Source organism: Stenella coeruleoalba (assembly GCF_951394435.1).
Source record: "Stenella coeruleoalba genome assembly, chromosome: 12".
Classification (NCBI taxonomy): Eukaryota; Metazoa; Chordata; class Mammalia; order Artiodactyla; family Delphinidae; genus Stenella; species Stenella coeruleoalba.
Genome location: NC_137158.1, coordinates 47,943,928 through 47,964,534, shown reverse-complemented (window position 1 = coordinate 47,964,534; position 20,607 = coordinate 47,943,928). Strand labels below are relative to the sequence as shown.

The 20,607-nt window shown below is 42.6% G+C and overlaps 2 protein-coding genes across 7 annotated transcripts in view; one reads left to right on the top strand and one right to left on the bottom strand.

Moving 5' to 3' along the window:
* GOPC (golgi associated PDZ and coiled-coil motif containing) overlaps nt 1–10,017 on the top strand; it is a 71,448-nt gene extending 61,431 nt beyond the window's left edge. Inside the window, exons 12-13 of one of the 3 annotated variants that reach the window (XM_079939164.1) lie at nt 309–433; nt 9,835–10,017. The gene's annotated coding sequence lies outside the window, so the exon portion shown is untranslated. Of the gene's footprint in view, nt 1–308; nt 1,896–3,791; nt 4,766–9,834 lie in introns of those variants that run through there. The other 2 variants (XM_079939163.1, XM_079939162.1) reach the window with 2 other exon arrangements.
* Nucleotides 1,330–20,607, bottom strand: part of DCBLD1 (discoidin, CUB and LCCL domain containing 1) — a 67,927-nt gene continuing 48,649 nt past the window's right edge. The window contains exons 6-15 of one of the 4 annotated variants that reach the window (XM_079939160.1): nt 15,659–15,792; nt 10,533–10,573; nt 9,354–9,566; nt 7,782–7,906; nt 7,351–7,510; nt 7,155–7,262; nt 6,134–6,218; nt 5,858–5,907; nt 4,853–4,972; nt 1,330–2,488 (exon numbers count right to left, since the gene is read on the bottom strand). In XM_079939160.1, coding sequence (XP_079795286.1) covers nt 1,971–2,488; nt 4,853–4,972; nt 5,858–5,907; nt 6,134–6,218; nt 7,155–7,262; nt 7,351–7,510; nt 7,782–7,906; nt 9,354–9,566; nt 10,533–10,573; nt 15,659–15,792 — 1,554 coding nt within the window. In that variant the 3' untranslated portion in view covers nt 1,330–1,970. The remainder of the gene's footprint in view (nt 2,489–4,852; nt 4,973–5,857; nt 5,908–6,133; nt 6,219–7,154; nt 7,263–7,350; nt 7,511–7,781; nt 7,907–9,353; nt 9,567–10,532; nt 10,574–15,658; nt 15,793–20,607) is intronic. The other 3 variants (XM_079939158.1, XM_079939159.1, XM_079939161.1) reach the window with 3 other exon arrangements.

The window sequence follows — 20,607 nt, the reverse complement described above, 5'->3', positions numbered from 1 at the left end:
CACATGAGGAAACTGAGGCTTAGGGTTATGTAGTGACCAACTGAATATACAAATGGATCATGGCCACACCATAAGGAAAAACGGAACTGTGGCTGGCAGTGCACAGCGGTAAGCACGGGAAACCAACTCATCATCCATCGTCGCCAGCCCAGAACCCGGCAGCCTGCTGTAAGTCAGACTTGTAGGAAGTCTACAAGTTGTAGACTAGATTGTTACTTTTTGTAACAATCCAGGAAGCATGAAACAATCGACCCCAAATCGCTAAGATTTTATTAATAACTGACAGCTTCCATAATTTTTGTCCCCAGTTCCAACTTAGGACCAACCAGAGGAAGCCAGATATGCTCCTTCCACTGCACCACTTGCACTTCTATGGAGCAAGCCTCAAGTGCCTTCAGTAGCCCAGCAAGCAGGACACCAGTGAGAGACTGGGGTATGTACGTTGGTTTGGCATAGTTTATTGCAATTAGTAATCGTAGAAAACCATGTAAACTCACAAGGTAAATGGTTTAACCTCCACAATAACCACAGATAGTCTGCTGTGACCTTCCAGCACCTCAGTATTCTAAAATCTATGTTTCACAGAAAGTCAGTCATGCAAATAGGATTATAATACATTTTTAGGGAAAGGATCTTTTTGGTCCACATTTTCTATTAAAACAAACAAACATACACTTTCCTCTTTGGCAAAAGAGGTTAAATCCCCCCACCATGAACTCACAAAGCAAACTCAGGTAAAAACCACTGAACATGAGGTACAGCTGAAGTCTGGGCTAATCTGGAATTACAGACACATACTCGAGGGGAAATTTTTTCTTACAAAATTAGTTCAGTTTCCAACCATCTCAGTAGAAAAGCTCTATGTAGATTTGGCCTCAGTCACTTTTGTAAGAACACGTCAAGTAACTTCTCTGTGTTTCAGAGTACGATGTGCTATTTCTGAAGAAAGTCATGAAAAGTGTGGGTGTCTGACCTCAGCAATATTTTTAATCTGAGGTACAAAAGCATCCGACACAGTAATTTACAGCGTAATTGCTGTGCCACCTTCATTCAGTTTGTTGAGAGAGCAGTTTTGGTTGCCGTTAAGTCTCAGCATTTGGCTTTGCAGACAGTTTGAAAAGGCAGACTTGCATGTGAAAGCAAGTATCTGCCAGGCCTGAGGTGAGCGAGCAGTGTGAAGGCCAGCTGCTCAGGAGCCTGCTCGCACAGGCTGCGGGCAGCGAGGCCTCTGCAGGCCCCAGAGACCCCCTGCACCTTGCACACCTTCACAGGCGCTGAGCATCCCCACCTGAAGTGGAGTCTAAGGAACTGGCAGCTGCTGAGGTGGTGTATTTTGTTTGTTTGTTCTTTTTAATCTACAGTCATAATTGCAAACAAACAACCACCCTGGTGTGCTTTTCTTGCTTCAAGTAATTTCATTCCTTCCAGGAGAAGACTGTTAACAATGCTTTTAGTTCTCGATATCAAAGGAAAGGAAATGAGCCATAATAACAACAAGATTAAGTTTAAACAGACCTGCTGCTAACACACTATCAGATAAAATATCTTTAAAAAGTGAACATACTCTTATATACGTTTTTGCAACAGCTGCATTCTCCTACATAACCTCCATGTAGAACCAAAATCTGCGCAAGCAAACTTAAGTTACTTTAATTCTTGTTAAATACAATTCTGTACAGATTGCACATTTTACACCGAAGCAGCTCGGTATCACAGTTAGAGAAATGAAAAATGCCATCTGAAAACTTTCATTTTTCTAGCCCCATAAAACCCAACAGACGCTCGCCCTAAGGGTTAGGACAAAACCAGCTGCACAATTCTGTAAACAGTGGGTGGGTGGGGGGGGGGGTGCCTCTACGACTCCACCGCAGGATCCTGTTAAACCATATACGCGCGCGCACTCACTCAGTCTCTCTCTCGCGCGCACAGCCCGGAGCTCAGTACCACAGCAGCTTTCATTCACAGTGTGTTCACAGCAGAGCGGTCATGGCCGTCTGGTTGAGGGGTCTGAGGCAGTCTCTGGGGGCCAAGTAGGCAGCGTTGGTCGCGGGGTTGACCTGCGGCTTTTGATAGGCGGGATCGGCGCGCTCCGCGGCTGAGCCGCCGCCGCCGCCGCCCTTGGGCTTGTCGTAGCCCGGGTCTGCGGGCGCGGGGCTCGGCGGCAGCTGGTAGCCGGCGGCCGGGGAGAAGGCGCCGGAAGAGAGGGAGTGCTTGTGCGCCGGCCCGGGCCCCGGCACGCGGTAGCCGCTCCGCGCGGAGAAGGTGTGAGCCCGGGCCAGGTGCCGCTCCACGATGGGCGTGGCGTACTCGGGCTCGGGGTTGGTCAAGGGCAGGGCGTATTCGTGGCGGCCGGCCGGGAGGGGGCAGTCGTAGTGGCCACTAGCCTCGGCGTCCGGCCCCGCCTCATCGGCCTCGGTGTCCATCGGCCGGAAGGTAGAGCCCTTCCTGGTGACCGTTCCGGTGCCAATCATGAGAGGCTGCTGGTAATCTGAAACCCAAAGGGCAGACGTTTGTGCACTCCCCGCCCGCCCCCCCCCCCCCCCCCCCCCCCCGCCATACACCCACAAACCGGCTATCTAGAGGGGGTGATCTGCTGAGGGCCTGACGTGTACCGGGCAGGAAGAGAAAGATTAAGATGTAAAAGGCACAGACGCCACACTTAGGGGTTTACATAACTACACAGGTGCTTTAGGAAGCCTCAAGGCTCCGAGGAGCCTAGCGAGGCGGAGCTAACCTCTAACCACACCTAGGGGTAGGAGGGAACAACCTCACGGGGAGCTCTTAGGCTGACTCCTGAAAGGCCACGTTTTGGAGGTGGAGGTAACACTGTCAGGAAAGGGAAAAGTGATTGAACAACCTGTTAAACAAACATGAACAGAGTGTGATGTGGCCAGAGCATGAGGGACATGGAGGAATTTAATAGGCTATGAAGACCAAAGTAATAGGTTTTGGGCTAATGATAAGGATAAAGCTCAAAGCTTTACTGAGTCCTTACTTGGTGCCAGGCACTATTCTATGACATTAAGATATCAATTAGTTAAATCCTCTGGAAAAAAAGTACTATGAGGTAGGGACCATTATTCCCTTTTACAAATGGAAAACTGAAGCAGAGAGAGATTAATTTTTCTAAGATTACACAGGTAGCAGCCAGTGGGGCAAGAATTTGAACACATGTCCCAAGTGTGAGCTGTTATCCATGTGCTAGATCATGGAGGGCACTGAGTGCCTTGCTAGGAAGTTTGGTTTAACGCTGTAGAAACCTACAAAGATTCTAAATTTAGAGACTGGCAGAAGAGGTAACCGTGGAGGGAGACTGAAGAGGGAAAGATAAAAAAAACAAAAAGTAAAAAGCAGAGAAATGAGACATATAAGTCATAAATTAGGGGACTGGCAGCAGCTCTGGAAAGGCCACACTTTGGGGACAGGTATCAGAGGAATTTGTCACCAATGATGTAGGGAGGGTATGACCAAAGAGGACACCTCCCAGATATTAAGCCCAGAAAACTGGGATGCCCATTCAGAAGCCACTTAGAAAAGGAATGCACAGAGCACATAGGTTAAGGGTTAGGAACGATGGGTTCAATTTTGGATCCCCTGAGGACCTGGTGACACTTGCAGGATATGATGTCCAGCAGGCAAGAATTACTGACTTACTGGGGACCGGGAGGGAAGTCTGGATGTGAGCTGCAGAGCAGATTAAAAGGAAAGGAATGGCTCTGCCGGGAGCTCTGGAGTGTAGTGGGTGAGACTGCAGATGAGTGGAGGCAAGAGTGGGGCCTTGCATGTTTCAGGTGCCCAGAAGGACCACGCAGCGAGGAAGGAGAAGAGGCTGGACCAGAAGCTGAAGGAGAATGAAAGGAGAGGGGCTCTCCACTCTCCTCGCCTCATCCCCAAGGCAGAGCTTGAACTGTCCGAGGAAAGGAACAAGAAGACAGATTCTGATTGGAGAATTACTCCCTTTGCCCCTGAAGCAGGCCAAGCAGCCTTTCCATTGGTACCTTTCTGACTTTCATATATAACAGTAGCCCTGGGGCATGGCCTGAAAGCCCACATTTCTAGCAAGCTCCCAGATGCTGCTGCCGGTCCTTAGAACACACTCTGAGTAGCAAAAAGCTAGAGCAGTGCTACTCACAGTGGTCTGTGGATGCCTACCTGTCTGAGAACTGTTTGTGACAGATCTGTAAAGAGACAAGTGCACAAATGGATAGAAAGTGTTCAGATCTTGCAGCAATTTGAGAGTGATTTTATGCCCCTTGAATCTAATTAGAAAATTAGAGCTTTGTATTTTATGTCTTTTTAAACATTTCATTTACTAATTTATACTGTATTTTACAAAAATTTTAGTCCTTGATGGATTAAAGAAATAAAAGGCAAAAACTGTATCCTTCCTCACAAATCGTTTGAGAAGCTTGACTCTCAACAATGGCTTGTCAGGGACCTTGAGGCCATTCTAACAGATTCCTTCATCTCCTCCCTCCAATTCGTCAAGGGCAGGAGCTATGCTCAATTCATCTTTCTAGTCCCTTTTTCCTAGTGCCTTAATCAAAACCTTAGTAACAAAAACAGATTAGCTAAGGGCTTCCAGGTTTCACTGGTACTTCAGGACCATTGCTCTGGGTGTCATTAGAGGCCCTGCAGGTGTAAGAGCCTTGGCTGGATGGGGCTTTTGGGGAAATATTTCAGTGTCACTTTGTAACTCTGTGCAGAGCACAGAGAGGAAACGTCACACGTTACTGATTTACTAGACCCCATCTAAACAAAAGATTTCGGTCTTATTTCTCTTCCTGGTCTCCCCTCTCCCATAAGCAGCACCTCCTGGCTAACAGCCTGGTCACGGAGACTTGGTACCTACCTGCCATATCACTTGTGACGAGATCCAACTTTTGTGTCATCTCCTTTTCATTATCGTAGCTGATGGTAAACTCAGCTGACTGATGCCTGGCAAAGGGATATTTGATCTGCTTCCAACAGTCTGGAATAAAGATAACATGAAACAAACTAATCTCTCAGAAGTGTAACACATTTACTCCACCATAGGTTCCAGGTTAAGTCAGAGGTCAGGCTGCCTTTTGCCAGCTGACTGTGACAGATGCACAACTACAGCTCTCCAGGTGTGTGGTGGACACAGCATGATGAGGTCACAACAACAACAGCACACACCATCCCAACCATGCTTTCTACTCTGCGGGTAAAATGTATTTATGTACCCATCAGGTCCCAGATTATCCCTAGGTTAGACCACCTGGGCATGGTTTTCCCTAATCTGCACTGACATGGTGTTTGTGACCGTGAGGGGTCAATGCAGCTGGCTGTTTAGAGCCTAGGGAGGTGGAGTCCCAGGTGGTCCTTGAGATTCTCAGGGGTCCTGCCCTTCTGCCCTCTCTCTCGACTGAAGCTGACTCATTGCTTGGGCATCCTAAGAATTTTCTGAAACCCGCCCTGCCTAGTCCTTCCCTAGAATGAAAAATACAGTGGAGGCCTGAAGATGCTAGGAGTGCCGGGCAATGTCCAGTTCACAGATGGGGATTTTATAACTTCTCCTTGGTGACAGGCAGCGTGGTGATGTAAATTCCAGTTGCCAAAAAAAAATAATTAATTTTGATAAATGATGGGATGATGTTGAACAAAAGTAAAAATAAACTGGCTATGAAGGTTCTGAATTAAGAGACAGGATACAATATATTCCTTCCGGGTAGATTTGTTAACTTAAAGCTATTAGATCTTATTTCTTAAACCATATAAGTGTGGGTTTTAATCAGGATCTGCTAATTAAAAACACCTAATCATGCTTTTAATCAGAAGATTCTGTCCCTTCCTCAAGGACAGAATAAAACTGTAGATAGTTTTTTCAACCAACCTGTTTTCTGAGCCTTAGCTGATCCATAAGGATTTCCTTTCTTCTTCCTCCTATCAAGACAAAAAATCCCACTGAAAAGATTTCTAAATGATAAGTACTGTTCATAAAATAATACATGATATTTTCTACCTCTATCCAACTTGTTTTTAAAATAGAAGTTCACATTTATCTTGGGAGAAGTAATGCTGCTTTCTACACATGAACATACGAAGAGTAAACTTTTGTGACTGTTTACATAATTAGAGAAAAAAATTTTTTAAATGTGAAGTCACATACTTTCTAAGGACTACAAAGATTCCCACTCCAGCAACCAGCAGGACGAGGAGCACCAGTGGAGTAACAATAGTTATGACGTTTAACCCTAAGAAGGGGAAAAGACATCATATTACAGCAGAAATGAACAGCAACCAAATTTCATGATCTAAAACTGAATACTGATTTGAAAGGTCCTCAGTGGTTTAACATGTGGGGGACAAGAATACATGCTAGGCATTTACTGATACTGGAAAGCAAAAAGAGGATTCAGGGCTTCCCTGGTGGCGCAGTGGCTGAGAGTCCGCCTGCCGATGCAGGGGACACGGGTTTGTGCCCCAGCCCGGGAAGATCCCACATGCCGCGGAGCGGCTGGGCCCATGAGCCATGGCTGCTGAGCCTGCACGTCTGGAGCCTGTGCTCTGCAACGGGAGAGGCCACAACAGTGAGAGGCCCGCGTACCGCAAAGGAAAAAAAAAGTATAGAAAGGTATGGAATGGAATGTCTCCCTTCCACCTCTGTTCTTCCTCTATGTGAAATTATGTTTCTTGACATTTTTCCAGGTATACTGAGATGAATATATATATATATATATATATATATATATATATATATATATATATATATGTGCTGTATCACCCCACCTTTTACACACATGGTCGAGTGCTATGTAAACTGTTCTGTACCATGCTTATTTTTTTAAGTTGTCAGTGTGTCTCAGAGAACTTTCTATATTACTAACACATTCCTTTTTTATGGCTGTAGAGTATTCCATGGTATGAATGTGCTATTGTTTTATTTTTCTATAAAGGATTTACATAGTGTTTGAAGGGCACATGTGTTTGTTTCCAGTCCTTTTCTACTTACAATAGTGTAATGAAAAGTGTGGACATATATTATTTTACACATGTGTAGATATCTCTGGACCATCTGCCCCCAGACACTTATATGACACAGAAACAAAGAATGTTGTTGAAGCTACCATATTATTGGCTGGAGTACAAGTTATATTCCTTAAGAAACCGCAAAACGATAACTGCCCTACCTTTGGGCATTTCTTCAGAGGGGACGGGTTTTAAGATTGTCTCATCTTCTCTGTTAGTTGAACCAACAGTATTTAGACTTGTTTTGCTCCACACCAATGAGTCATTACCTGAGCGAGAAGAGATGTTAGAGAAACCACATTAATAACAACAATTTGTGAAAGGAGGTGACCAGAATCCAGTAACTCACTGACTCACCCTGAGTCTTACTTGGTGCAATCTGGCAGCCAAGGAGCTCCACTTTCAAGGCTATCCTCTGGTGCCACGTCTGGGGGATAACGCGGACATATCTGGCCACAATGGGAGGGATGAAATTGTTCCGCACAGGGTCCCGAAAATTAGAGTTGCCCTGAAACACCTGTAGGAACAGGTAACCTTTACCTGAAGATTCTATTCGTTTCTAGGTCTTTATCAATCTACTCACACCTGGTTATATGAAATCAAAGTGAGGATTCTATGTCTGTTGCTTTTTTTATAGACATGCTTGATATTGAAGATCCAAGGCTTTGCACTCAAAGGCTGCGTAATCTGATGCTGTGCATCTGTTTTTGGAAACACACTGATGGACTGATGAAAATATCTGGAGGCCCACTCTCCTACTCAGTTCCCTCCTCCGGAGTGTCTCTTACCTTTTCTTCATTATTCACAATTCCTTTATAGGTCTCCCACTTGGAGTTGTTGTTTCTGAAGTTCATTACAAAACTCTTTACATAAAAGTTGAAATTTGACTGTGTGGATCCAGTGGTCCTAATTCCTTATAAGAAAATATTATTTATGGGTTAGTTTAAAAAATATGTTATACAACATGTATTATAACTTCAGGTTTCTTTTCTTTTTTTCCCTCTCATTTGAAATTGCAAATCATTTTACAGGCCTGCTTTTCTTATCTGCATTTAGAAACGTGATGACAGATGAGTGTTTTCACACTGACAATATGCCATAAAAAGGTTTCAGCGTGGAGATATCAGCTCTCTCACCCACACATCCATCCTTACCCCCTGCATACAGGTTCTTCCCACAGAGACAATGTGAAGGTTTGTTACTTTTGAAAAAGACATAGCAACTGACAAAGGATTAATCTCCAAAATATACAAGCAGCTCATGCAGCTCAATATCAAAAAAACAAACAACCCAATTCAAAAATGGGCAAAAGACCTAAACAGACATTTCTCCAAAGAAGATATACAGATTGCCAGCAAACAAATGAAAGGATGCTCAACATCACTAATCATTAGAGAAATGCAAATCAAAACTACAATGAGGTATCACCTCACGCCAGTCAGAATGGCCATCATCAAAAAATCGACAAACAATAAATGCTGGAGAGGGTGTGGAGAAAAGGGAACCCTCCTGCCCTGTTGGTGGGAATGTAAATTGATACAGCCACTATGGAGAACAGTATGGAGGTTCCTTAAAAAACTAAAAATAGAACTAGCATAGTACCCAGCAATCCCACTACTGGGCATATACCCTGAGAAAAACCATAATTCGAAAAGATATATGCACCCCAATGTTCAGTGCAGCACTATTTACAATAGCCAGGATATGGAAGCAACCTAAATGTCCATCAACAGATGAATAAAGAAGATGTGGTACATATATACAATGGAATATTACTTCGCGATAAAAAGGAACAAAACTGACTTATTTGTAGTGAGGCGGATGGACCTAGAGTCTGTCATACAGAGTGAAGTAAGTCAGAAGGAGAAAAACAAATACCGTATGCTAACACATATGTATGGAATCTAAGAAAACGGTACTGATGAACTTAGTGGCAGGGCAGGAATAAAGACGCAGATGTAGAGAAAGGACTTGACACAGGGTGGGAAGGGGAAGCTGGGACGAAGTGAGAGAGTAGCATGGACATATATACACCACCAAATGTAAAATAGATAGCTAGTGGGAAGCAGCTGTATAGCACAGGGAGATCAGCTCGGTGGTTTGTGACCACCTAGAGGGGTGGGATAGGGAGGGTGGGAGGGAGACGCAAGAGGGAGGGGATATGGGGATATATGTATGCATATGGCTGATTCACTTTGTTGTACAGCAGAAACTAACACAACACTGTAAAGCAGTTATACTCCAATAAAGATTAAAAAAAAAGACATGGAGCACTCTGAGGTGGGGGCACCTGTGCAAATTCAAAACATAATTTCAACTGCAAGTCATCTTGTTTTGTGAAACTGCACTCGTTTCAGTACCTGTTATTTTCTTTTTCTCTCCCAAATCTATCCTCAGCCACTCTCGTTTGTGGTTCTTGCTCCTGTCCCCCGAAGCCCATGACGGGCCTTGGTCCTGAAGTCGGGCTTGGCCAGGAGACCAACGGACCTGATCTCCAGTCTCATTGATCCACTCCCAAGAAGAAGAAGCTCTGATTTGCCGGTCAGCTTCCAAACTCAAGGATCTGCTGCAACCTAGACAAAAAGGGCAGGGAAATATTTCAGATACAGACACAAAATGAAAACCAAAAAAAAAAAAAAAAAAAGCACCCCGTTTCACCTAGAATTATTCGGTTGATTTACTTCCGTTCTGATATTGAATCAACTGTTTAATTACTAGTTTTTTAATGATTCAGACTTGCATTTGACTCGCTGGTGCTGTGGTATCTTGATACTATTGCTGCTTTTCTTCTTAATGGACCTTATATCCCCTATAAGTGACATCTCTTTGTCCCCACTGTAGATTTTCCTTTCTAATCTAAATTCACCATAATTTCAACGAAGTACAAGGTGTCCTAAAAGCTGAAAATGCTGAGGTTCTTCTCACTTGATCAGAGGGAGGACTCCACGCTCTCTACCCTTGAAGAGCAGGTACGTCAGGTGCTCTGAAGATCAGTTAATTGTACCCAACATCACCCCTGAGAGCTTAACTATACCATGTCCAAGACAATGTGGAGGTTGCAGATAAAGGCCAGTCCTCCTTCTGGACAGAGAAGACATGTTTGTATTGTTCTCCTTGAAATATGTTATTTTATGTGAGGGAGAACATTTCCCCAGAACGTATTCCATGACAGGGGCTAAAAAGCCTTTATGCTATTCATTTTCAATAACTTCATTCCAGATACACACAAATCAGATTGCACTGCTCAAAAGGTTTTTCTGTTAAAATCTAACATAAAGGAATTTATCTTAACTGTCATTTCAAATTTTCATTTTTTCTGGCAAAAGTTTTAGATTATAAAGAAAAATATTTTTTTTCCTAATGTTAACTGGGTTTATTGTCTGATGTATTTTTTAAGTCACAGCATACTTGGTGCTACATGACCTGAGGGGAAAAGAAAAAATTAATCTTTTAACCTATATCATCTGAGGGGTATGGAAGAATAAACTACCCCTGAAGATTTTAAAATATCAAATTCTTAAGGAAAGCATGATCCTTACCATTGGAGGTAAACAGAAATCGCTTGTCTGACAGGGAACCACTGAAATAATAAACACAAAGATGAGGAGGTTAGTTGCTTAACTGGATCTTAATGACTGGTACAGCGCTATAGGATGGGGCTCAGAGCCTTCCCACACCCCATGAGGTCCTCAGAGCACCCGGCAAGGCTACTGTTATTATCTCTGTCATTGGTATTTCATAGACCAAGAAACACAGGCCCTTCGAAGGTAAGCAACTTTCCTAAATTCATAGAGGTGAGAAGCAGCCAGGACTCGAGATACTGCTTTTGAGTCACAATCCTGTGCTGTTTCCATCACGACACACTGTATTGGGAAGGAACAGGCACATATACAGTCTCCAGGACACACTTAAATCCCAATTAATGACTACGTAGTGATGGAGACAGAAAGGATGACTGCCCTGAACACTTCCTTTGCTTCAGAAGGCACCCCTACAGTGCCCCACTCGCTTCAACAATCAAGCACCACTGAGACATGAAGATGCCTGATCACTTTTAAAAGAACGAGCAAGTCAGTCTAGCTGCCTTTCCTACAGACTTCTCCACTCCTTCCCTGAGGGGTCCTGCCCCAGCAGCGTCGCTCCGCAGAGAGCCTCCGCCCGGGTCTCTCTCTCTCCAGTCACACTCCTACCTACTGCAGCAAGGACACCAAACCATGAACCAGCTCCTGCTTCTGGATGACAAGGTGCAGCTGGAGAAAACTCAGAGCACCTCACTGACGGGTCCTGAACTGCTGCAAGACAAGCCTGCACATCTGGCATTGATCCCTGGGCCTCTGGACCCCCCAGTTCTGTACCTTGTATTACTCTCCTGGTGAACTTATCAAATCAGCCCTGCTCGGCAGTTGTCTCCTTCTGCGGAAAAGAGGTTCCTAAGGCCTGAGATCACATGTATCTTTTTGTAAATCCCTCACCAACTCAATGCTGTAACAATATGTAGAACGAATAGAAAACTTGGAATTCTCAAGATTAATCTTATAGGCATCGTACTTACTACATTAGATATTACAGGTAAACAAAAAAAGGTAGGTGTCGCTGTCATGTTCAGTTATTTTACAATCTGAGAGTACTCCTGTTTTAAATGTTTAACTCTGAATTATTGTGGCAATAATGGACAGAGAGGGTACTGAAATGTGAAATCCACAGAGAACCCAAAACTAGTCTGGACAGAAGCACCTTCACAGCAACATTTTGTTTTTAAGTAACAGGTTTTTCTTTCATATTCTTTGTCCACTCTCAGGCAGAGACTCTGTAAGCCCTGGTTTTCCACATAAAGATTCTGTTATAATCTGTGCTGAATATAACGCAGGCACCAATCATTTCGTACAGGAGAAAATGCAGACCCACTTGGGTCATGGGACCTTCTTCAGTTCACAGTTAGTGGCCAGGCAGGGGTGAGGACCCAGCTTTCCTAACCTTTAAAGAAAGGTGTACACTGTTGCAATTTGTATTTAAATTTGTTAAGATTTGAGAGCCTCTCTTTGACTGATTTTTGCATTTTCTCTAATGTTCCTGCACGAAGTATTACACCTGAAGTTTGGCCCAGATAAGCCCAAATAATACTGCTGCAACCCTGATCACCTAAATGCACTCCCACTGCCATGAAACATTAAAACATTTACTTTGTTGTTGTTGAAAAAGAGAAGTTAAGGAAAGAAGGTTAGCTTTGGAGTTCATCCTGAGAAGAAAATGCTGGGTAAGGTTCTGCTGCTAAGATCTCTCTGCCTGGCTTTCCTCTATTATCAGCTGGAATATGTTTTTCCATTTCACCCAATTAAGCTAATTAAATACAACCACTAGAGAATTCTATAGGTAAATAAGCTTCCTCTTTGAAAACCCCCTAGGGAAAATGGGGTTCTAAGGCATTCACACATTAGGGTGAATGAATTCGATCAGATTCCAGGAACTGCCAGCCTTCCTTCCCAGAGGGCTGTAGAAGCAATCAGGAAGAGCCTGAGGTAAACAAAGAAAAGCCTTCCCTGCAGATGGTTTGAGCCATCATCCTCTGTGTGAGGTCAGCCGCTCTTCCTGATTCCATTCTGGTCTCCTCAGATCAAGGAAGTGACCTGACCCGGGATGAATCCCAGAAGAACCCTAGATATTTACTTTAGGGACCACTTCTTCCTCAGCTGCAATGCTTCCTTCTGTGTTTCTTCCTGAACGCCAAACAATCATGTGTGGGAACAGAAGTTCAATGACCGCATGTACAGTGCTTCCCCAACAGCGAAACAGCACAGATCAAAACAACTGCTCCCTGAAGATCTGGGAATGGAAACGAGTGGAAGAGACTGTATGAGCACACAGTTTACTCTTTTCTGTTCAGTACAAAAAGATGGTGCCAAACCACAGAGCCAGAAGGGAGAAGGGGCCTTGATATAATTCTAGACTTTCTGTCTACTTCCACCAAAACAAAAATCGGACAGTTAGTTCAAATAACTATATGGAATGTGGAGCAAAACTTTTCCTAATTCATTAATGGTTTAGATTTCTGGACTCTTACTTTCGCATCAAAGTTTAATATCAAGTTATATAAAGTGACCAGTTGATGTAGCAGAATCGAGAACATTATGTCTACTTTTACTTAATAGTTTAAATAACTTTTCTTCAAAAGTAAAATAAAATCCAAGTAGTACAAGTTAAACTTTTTGCTATCCTATTTTTCTACAAAAGAAGCATTCAAATGTATTCAAACATAAGCAAGAGAGTCCAAAAACAGATTTAAAGCCAAAGGCCAGTTCTTCGTTCCTATTTGGAGATAGCAGCACCTAACAAATCTAGGCCACAGCTTGATACCTTCCTGAAACAGCACCTTATTATCCATAGAGCAAACAATAAAAAACATAAAAAGAAACAGATCCTCCCAATGTTCACTGAAGCACTATTTACAACAGCCAAGACATGGAAGCAACCTAAATACCTATTGACAGAGGAATGGATAAAGATGTGGTACATATATACAGTGGAATATTACTCAGCCATAAAAAAGAATGAGATAATGCTATTTGTAGCAACATGGATGGACCTAGAGATTATCATACTAAGTGAAGTAAGTCAGAAAAAGACAAATATATGATATCACTCATATGTGGGATCTGATTTTTAAAAATGATACAAATGTGGGATCTGATTTTTAAAAATGATACAAATGAACTTATTTACAAAACAGAAACAAACTTACAGATATCTGAAACAAACTTATGGTTACAAAGGGGAAACTTGGGGGGCAGGGATAATTCAGAAGCTTGGGATGAACATACACACACTACTATACATAAGATAGATAACCAACAAGGACCTACTGTATAACACAGGGAACTCTATTCTGTGATAACCTATATGAGAAAAGTATCTAAAAAAGAATGACTATATGTATAACTGAATCACTTTGCTGTAGACCTGAAACTAACACAACATTGTAAATCAACTATACTCCAATTAAATTTAAAAAAAAAAGAAAAGAAACATCCTCAAAAGTCAAAGTCAAGCAGACATTGAAAGCTTACTGTGCATAAGCAATCATTCTTACTATAAATCAGGATATAAATATATAAATCAGGATATAAATTTTAATGTCCCAAAGAGTTTGAGGCAAGTACATAAGTGAAAAAAATGTAGGGCTTCCCTGGTATGCAGTGGTTAAGAATACACAGGTTCGAGCCCTGGTCCAGGAAGATCCCACATGCCGTGGAGCAACTAAGCCCGTGCGCCACAACTCCGGAGCCTGTGTGCCACAGCTACTGAGCCCGTGTGCCACACTACTGAAGCCCGCGTGCCTAGAGCCCGTGCTCTGCAACAAGAGAAGCCACTGCAGTGAGAAGCCCGTGCACCGCAACAAAGAGTAGCCCCCGCTCGCTGCAACTAGAGAAAGCCGGCACGCAGCAACAAAGACCCAATGCAGCCAAAAATAAATAAAATAAAAAATTTAAAAATGTATATACATATGTGTGTGCATGTATGTAAGTGTATATAATACATGTATATATATTTTAAAATTTTATTTATGGAAATAGTACATATGTGTGTACATATACACGTGCATATGTCAGCCGTATCTGCAGATTCTGCATCCCCAGATTCTACCAACCACAGAGTGAAAATATTCAGGAAAAAAAAAAAATTCCAAGAAGCAAAATTGGAATTTGCCACATGTTGGCACCTATTTACACAACATTTACATTGTATTTACAACTATTTACATAGCATTTAATTGTATTAGGTATAAATAATCTAGAGATGACTTAAAGTACATGGGAGGATGTGCATAGTTATATGTAAAGATTATGCCATTTTATAGAAGGGACTTGAGCATCCGTGGATTTTGGTATCCACGGGGGTCCTGGAACCAATCCCCAAGGACACTGTACAGTGGCTCAAGGAGCACTGTTCCCTCACTAGGCAGCCAGCCATTCCAAAGCGAGTGTCCCTCTGGACCACTCCGAGCTGCCTGTTTATACTGGTGGACAGCTGGATCACAAGGCTGGCCTATTTTAGTTCAAACAGCTCTAGTTTTCCACTCTAGAAGCTGAGGAAACCTGAAATCATTAAAAGCTGAGGTTGAAGTGTTTAAAGCAATTGACATACTTTTTTCTTATGAAGCTAAAAGATCAGAGGATAACACGGAACAGAGAAGTTCACAATGTTAAAAAAAAAAAAAGCCATCTTTTATTCACTTCCCAACTATTATTCATCCTTAAGAGACTGTCTCTAGGGATCCTCTAGGGAGTTCAGTGGTTCTGCTGGGTTTATGTCAGTCCCTTATCTCCTTCAGTATCTTTGGTGATATTGGTGATGATCAGTAATTTACGGAATCAGGAAAAACTAGAGAGGAATAAGCTTTATCCCCTCCCCCTGGAGCACCTGAGAGTAGAATGCTCCTCTGTCCTGGGGCTTCAGATGTGTGCCATTCTAACCTACTTGTCGGTGAGCTTTTTTATTGCTGCATTTGTCTTCCACACTGACAGCATAAATGCTGCTCTAAGCAGTCATACACATTTTTCCCAGTTGACATGCCCTTGGTATCACATGCCTGCAGCCCTTTCCAGACTGTGAGCTGATGACTTGTGCCTGCGGGGTTACCTTCCACTCGGAACAAAAGGTAAGTACTTACTGCCTTGAGAGCACACCATTGGCCAGGATCCCTTCGTATCGACTCATGCCTCTGCGCAGAAGCACGCCAATCTGACCGCCCACTTCATCTGCAATTACTCCTGCATGGATGGCGGCTTTGCATAGTAAAGAGGTCTGAAACACAGCAACATCTCACTTACAAATGGCTCAACAATACATCTAAAATATAGCGGGAGCTTCTACATTTTGTTACAACTTGTGCTCAGGATCCCTATTTGACCCCTGACATGGCTAAATTATAATTCATTTAAATAAAAAGTAGAAGGGGGTGGAAAAAATTATTGGCTAACTATCTCAGAGTGACATCAGAGTCATTCTATTTATGCTGATGAACCTGGGAACCCTTCCACTAGGGAGGAAGGAAGGGAGATAATTCACAGCATTCATGGCTCCCCAGTGAATAACGCCTCCTGGGGGTGTGGTCACCTCCCACACCGACTCTGAACTGGGCCCTGGCGCTTGCTTTGTTCTGCTGCAGGTAACGTGGCCCGGCAAACTGCCACACATGTCAATGAGGCCACCTGAGACTCCCACCCCAGATGACCTGCCACACGACTGCAGCTGCAGGCGCAATTCTAGGTAAAGGAAGCTTAAGAACCAACCAGCCCACACTGCCGACCCACAAACTCATCAGCAAAGAACATGGCTGTCATTCTAAGCCACTAGGTTTTGGGATAACTTGTTCAGCAAGAATAGGTAACATTAGTTTCTTACATTCTTACTAAATATACATACTGAGGATCATTTGAAAAGGTGAACCTTCCATACCATAGCTTCATTTTAAAATCAGACTTAACAAGGCATCAAAACCAAAATGGTAGTGTCAGCCACAGAACACTGAATAAAACAGAAAACTTCATGAAGTTCTCAGAGTGATGACGAGCAACCCAGGGCCCAAGGCCTCCATCTCAATTTCTGAATCTCCTCTGAGAGGGTCAAACAGCTGGCACCTGCTCAGCCCTCCAAGGCTGCTGGCTGGTGTGACAAACCCAGCAGGGGTACCTGGCAGGCTCTGATTAGCCGGGGATCCTGTGGTTGAAAGTGGGAATGCAGGAAGAAGTGCAACTGTTCCACGGGGTGCCCAGGCCCGTACGTCCCCCTCGAGCACAGACCCATGGGGGAGGGTGATTAGGTATTTAGCCCAGGACTGAGGGGCCAAGAGGATCTTTTCCTAAATAAATTTGAGCAATGCCCTGCTTCTCTGCAATGGCTAGTGCCGAAAAGAGAAAAGCAGCTCATGAAATTGTGTTTCAATAACTGAACTTCGGAGTTTCTCTTTGTGTTAACGACAACACTGTTTACCTTATTGCAGTGGAAAGTTTTCCTTAGATTTAGGTTACAATATTAGGAGGACCAGTGAGACCAACTGTATTTTGCAACTAATGTGGTTGCAATAAAATTGAGAGCTTTTGTGATCTTTAACGTAGAGAGCTCATACTTCCCAAACTAGATTAGATTTGGCAAAGGGAGTCAGTTTTGCAATGACTGCTATCATAGTGAAAAAAGGGGGAGGATTTCATGACAGAGAAGAAATATGAGAATGCTGAAACTGATGCAGATACTACCCTTCTTGATTTTGGGGGAAAAAGAGAAGAATTAGAAGAGAAAGCTAGTACTCTTTAAAGAGACAGCTTCCATTTTCATTTTTTCTGAATTTTCTTAAAAAGGTTTCTTAATACTGTTTTAGACGCTTAGGGTACAAAATAGAGGAGCTAGCTGTAAAAGTCCTGGATTTAAATTCAGCAATTTAGCGCATCATGCTGACTCTGCCTCTAACTCTACCAGGTGCGCTTAAGTCACCTCCCTGCTCTGGACCCGGCTTCCCAATTCATCTTCACAATGAAAAGGCTGGACTGGGTGATGTCTAGAATCACCTTGTGATTCTAAAGGGCACCCTGTGTACCTCTTATAGGGTCCATGCAGGCCTGCCTCCCTCTCTCAGCCCCAAATGAAAAACAAAGTGGTCGGCTGGGCAGCTACTCTCTTGTCCCTAGGATCACCTGGCTTCCTTGGAATTCAGTCTGGGGATGGGATGGTCTTCATCCCAGCATCCCTGCCCTGTGTGTAGAGCTCTCACTGGACTTGGCATGTACAAGGGGCCTCCTTGGTAACAAGGACAGATTCACAGGCCAACAAGCAACACGACCTATCAGCTTCATTGCCCAACAGATATTCTCATTTCCCACAGTCCCCAGCATTGAGGGAACCCAGTGGTATGTGCCCCTTTTATGGAGTTTATTTCATTGCATTATTGCATGTTAAATTACACATATTTATTTAATATTTTTTCATAATATTAAATGCAGGCCATAGGATACATCCCTAAGAGAATAACCACCAGATCTGGCTATCATATTATTATAATAAAATTAGCAGCCCTTTCCTGAGTTACTTCCTTAAAAGAAATCACTTGCTCACCCACTAACTTAAATAAAATTGATGTTTTCTAAAGTTGGGGATTTTTTGGTATCAATTTTTAAAATTCACACTCACTGAACCTGCTTTTTAAAAATTTCCTTTTGAACAGCAGATTTATATTTTATTTTCTAGCTATTTTGAGGTCTAAACCTCACCGAAATGTAAATATAGGAAAGCCTATGTTAATTAGTAATTACCTTAAACAAACAAAATAATGTAAATGTAATTCTTCAGGGAAGGGAATGCAATGGACAGTTGAGGAGAACACATGCAAGACTCATGAACTTGAAGGTTGATGGAATTAAGCATCCCTGAAGTTCACTGAGCCACAAAGATGGCCAAGCAGATCAGCATGAGAAGACTTAACTCTCAAAGCAGTTATCGAATCATCCCAGAACTGGAGTATTTTCTTAAGTCTTCCTTTAGGAAAAATCAACTTGTATGAAAAAGTATTGACAAAGTATTAAAATGTAATATAAACATTTTAGGTGGAAGGTGCCTCCGCTAACCTGATAGTTGAGCTGCTGAATTGCCTGGGTCCACGTCTCCATCCAACCAGTATGTCCTCTCCATGACCTCCTCCAGCTGGATTTTAGCCTGGACAAACCACTCTCCCTGCCCCTTGTAATATCAAACAGCAAAAACTGTCACAGAGAGCTCCATCTCAACGCTAAGACCCAGCTCCACTCAAGGACCAGCAAGCAACAGTGCTGGACACCCCAGGCCGAACAACTAGCAAGACAGGAACACAACGCCACCCATTAGCAGAGAGGCTGCCTAAAATCATAATAAGTCCACAGACACCCCAAAACACACCACCAGATGTGGACCTGCCCACCAGAAAGACAAGATCCAGCCTCATCCACCAAAACACACGCACTAGTCCCCTCCAACAGGAAGCCTACACAACCCACTGAACCAACCTTACCCACTGGGCGCAGACACCAAAAACAATGGGACTAGGAACCTGCAGCCTGGGAAAAGGAGACCCCAAACACAGTAAGGTAAGTAAAATGAGAAGACAGAGAAATACCCAGCAGATGAAGGAGCAAGGTAAAAACCCACCAGACCTAACAAATGAAGAGGAAATAGGCAGTCTACCTGAAAAAGAATTCAGAATAATGATAGTAAAGATGATCCAAAATCTTGGGAACAGAATGGAGAAAATACAAGAAACGTTTAACAAGGACCTAGAAGAACTAAAGAGCAAACAAACAATGATGAACAACACAAGAAATGAAGAATTCTCTAGAAGGAATCAATAGCAGAATAACTGAGGCAGAAGAACGGATAAGTGACCTGGAAGATAAAATAGTGGAAATAACTACTGTAGAGCAGAATAAAGAAAAAAGAATGAAAAGAACTGAGGACAGTCTCAGAGACCTCTGGGACAACATTAAACGCACCAATATTTGAATTATAGGGGTGCCAGAAGAAGAAAAGAAAGGGACTGAGAAATATTTGAAGAGAGTAGAGTTGAAAACTTCCCTAATATGGGAAAGGAAATAGACAATCAAGACCAAGAAGTGCAGAGAGTCCCATACATGATAAATCCAAGGAGAAACACAACAAGACACATATTAATGAAACTATCAAAAATTAAATTCAAAGAAAAAATATTAAAAGCAGCAAGGGAAAAGCAACAAATAACATACAAGGGAATCCCCATAAGGTTAACAGCTGATCTTTCAGCAGAAACTCTGCAAGACAGAAGGGAGTGGCTGGACATATTTAAAGTGATGAAAGGGAAAAACCTACAACCAAGATTACCCAGCAAGGATCTCATTCAGATTTGATGAAGAAATTAAAACCTTCACAGGCAAGCAAAAGTTAAAAGAATTCAGCACCACCAAACCAGTTTTACAACAAATACTAAAGGAACTTCTCTAGACAGGAAACACAAGAGGAGGAAAAGACCTACAATAACAAACACAAAACAATTAAGAAAATGGTAATAGGAACATACATATCAATAATTACCTTAAATGGAAATGGATTAAATGCTCCAACCAAAAGACATAGACTGGCTGAATGGATACAAAAACAAGACCCATATATATGCTGTCTACAAGAGACCCACTTCAGACCTAGGGACACATACAGACTGAAAGTGAGGGGATGGAAAAAGATATTCCATGCAAATGGAAATCAAAAGAAAGCTGCAGTAACAATTCTCATATCAGACAAAAAAGACTTTAAAATAAAGACTATTACAAGAGACAAAGAAGGACACCACATAATGATCAAGGGATCAATCCAAGAAGAAGATATAACAATTGTAAATATTTATGCACCCAACATAGGAGCACCTCAATACATAAGGCAAATGCTAACAGCCATAAAATGGGAAATCGACATTAACACAATCATAGTAGGGGACTTTAACACCCCACTTTCACCAATGGACAGATCAAATGAAAAAAATAAGGAAACATAAGCTTTAAATGATACATTAAACAAGATGGACTTAATTGATATTTATAGGACATTCCATCCAAAAACAGCAGAATA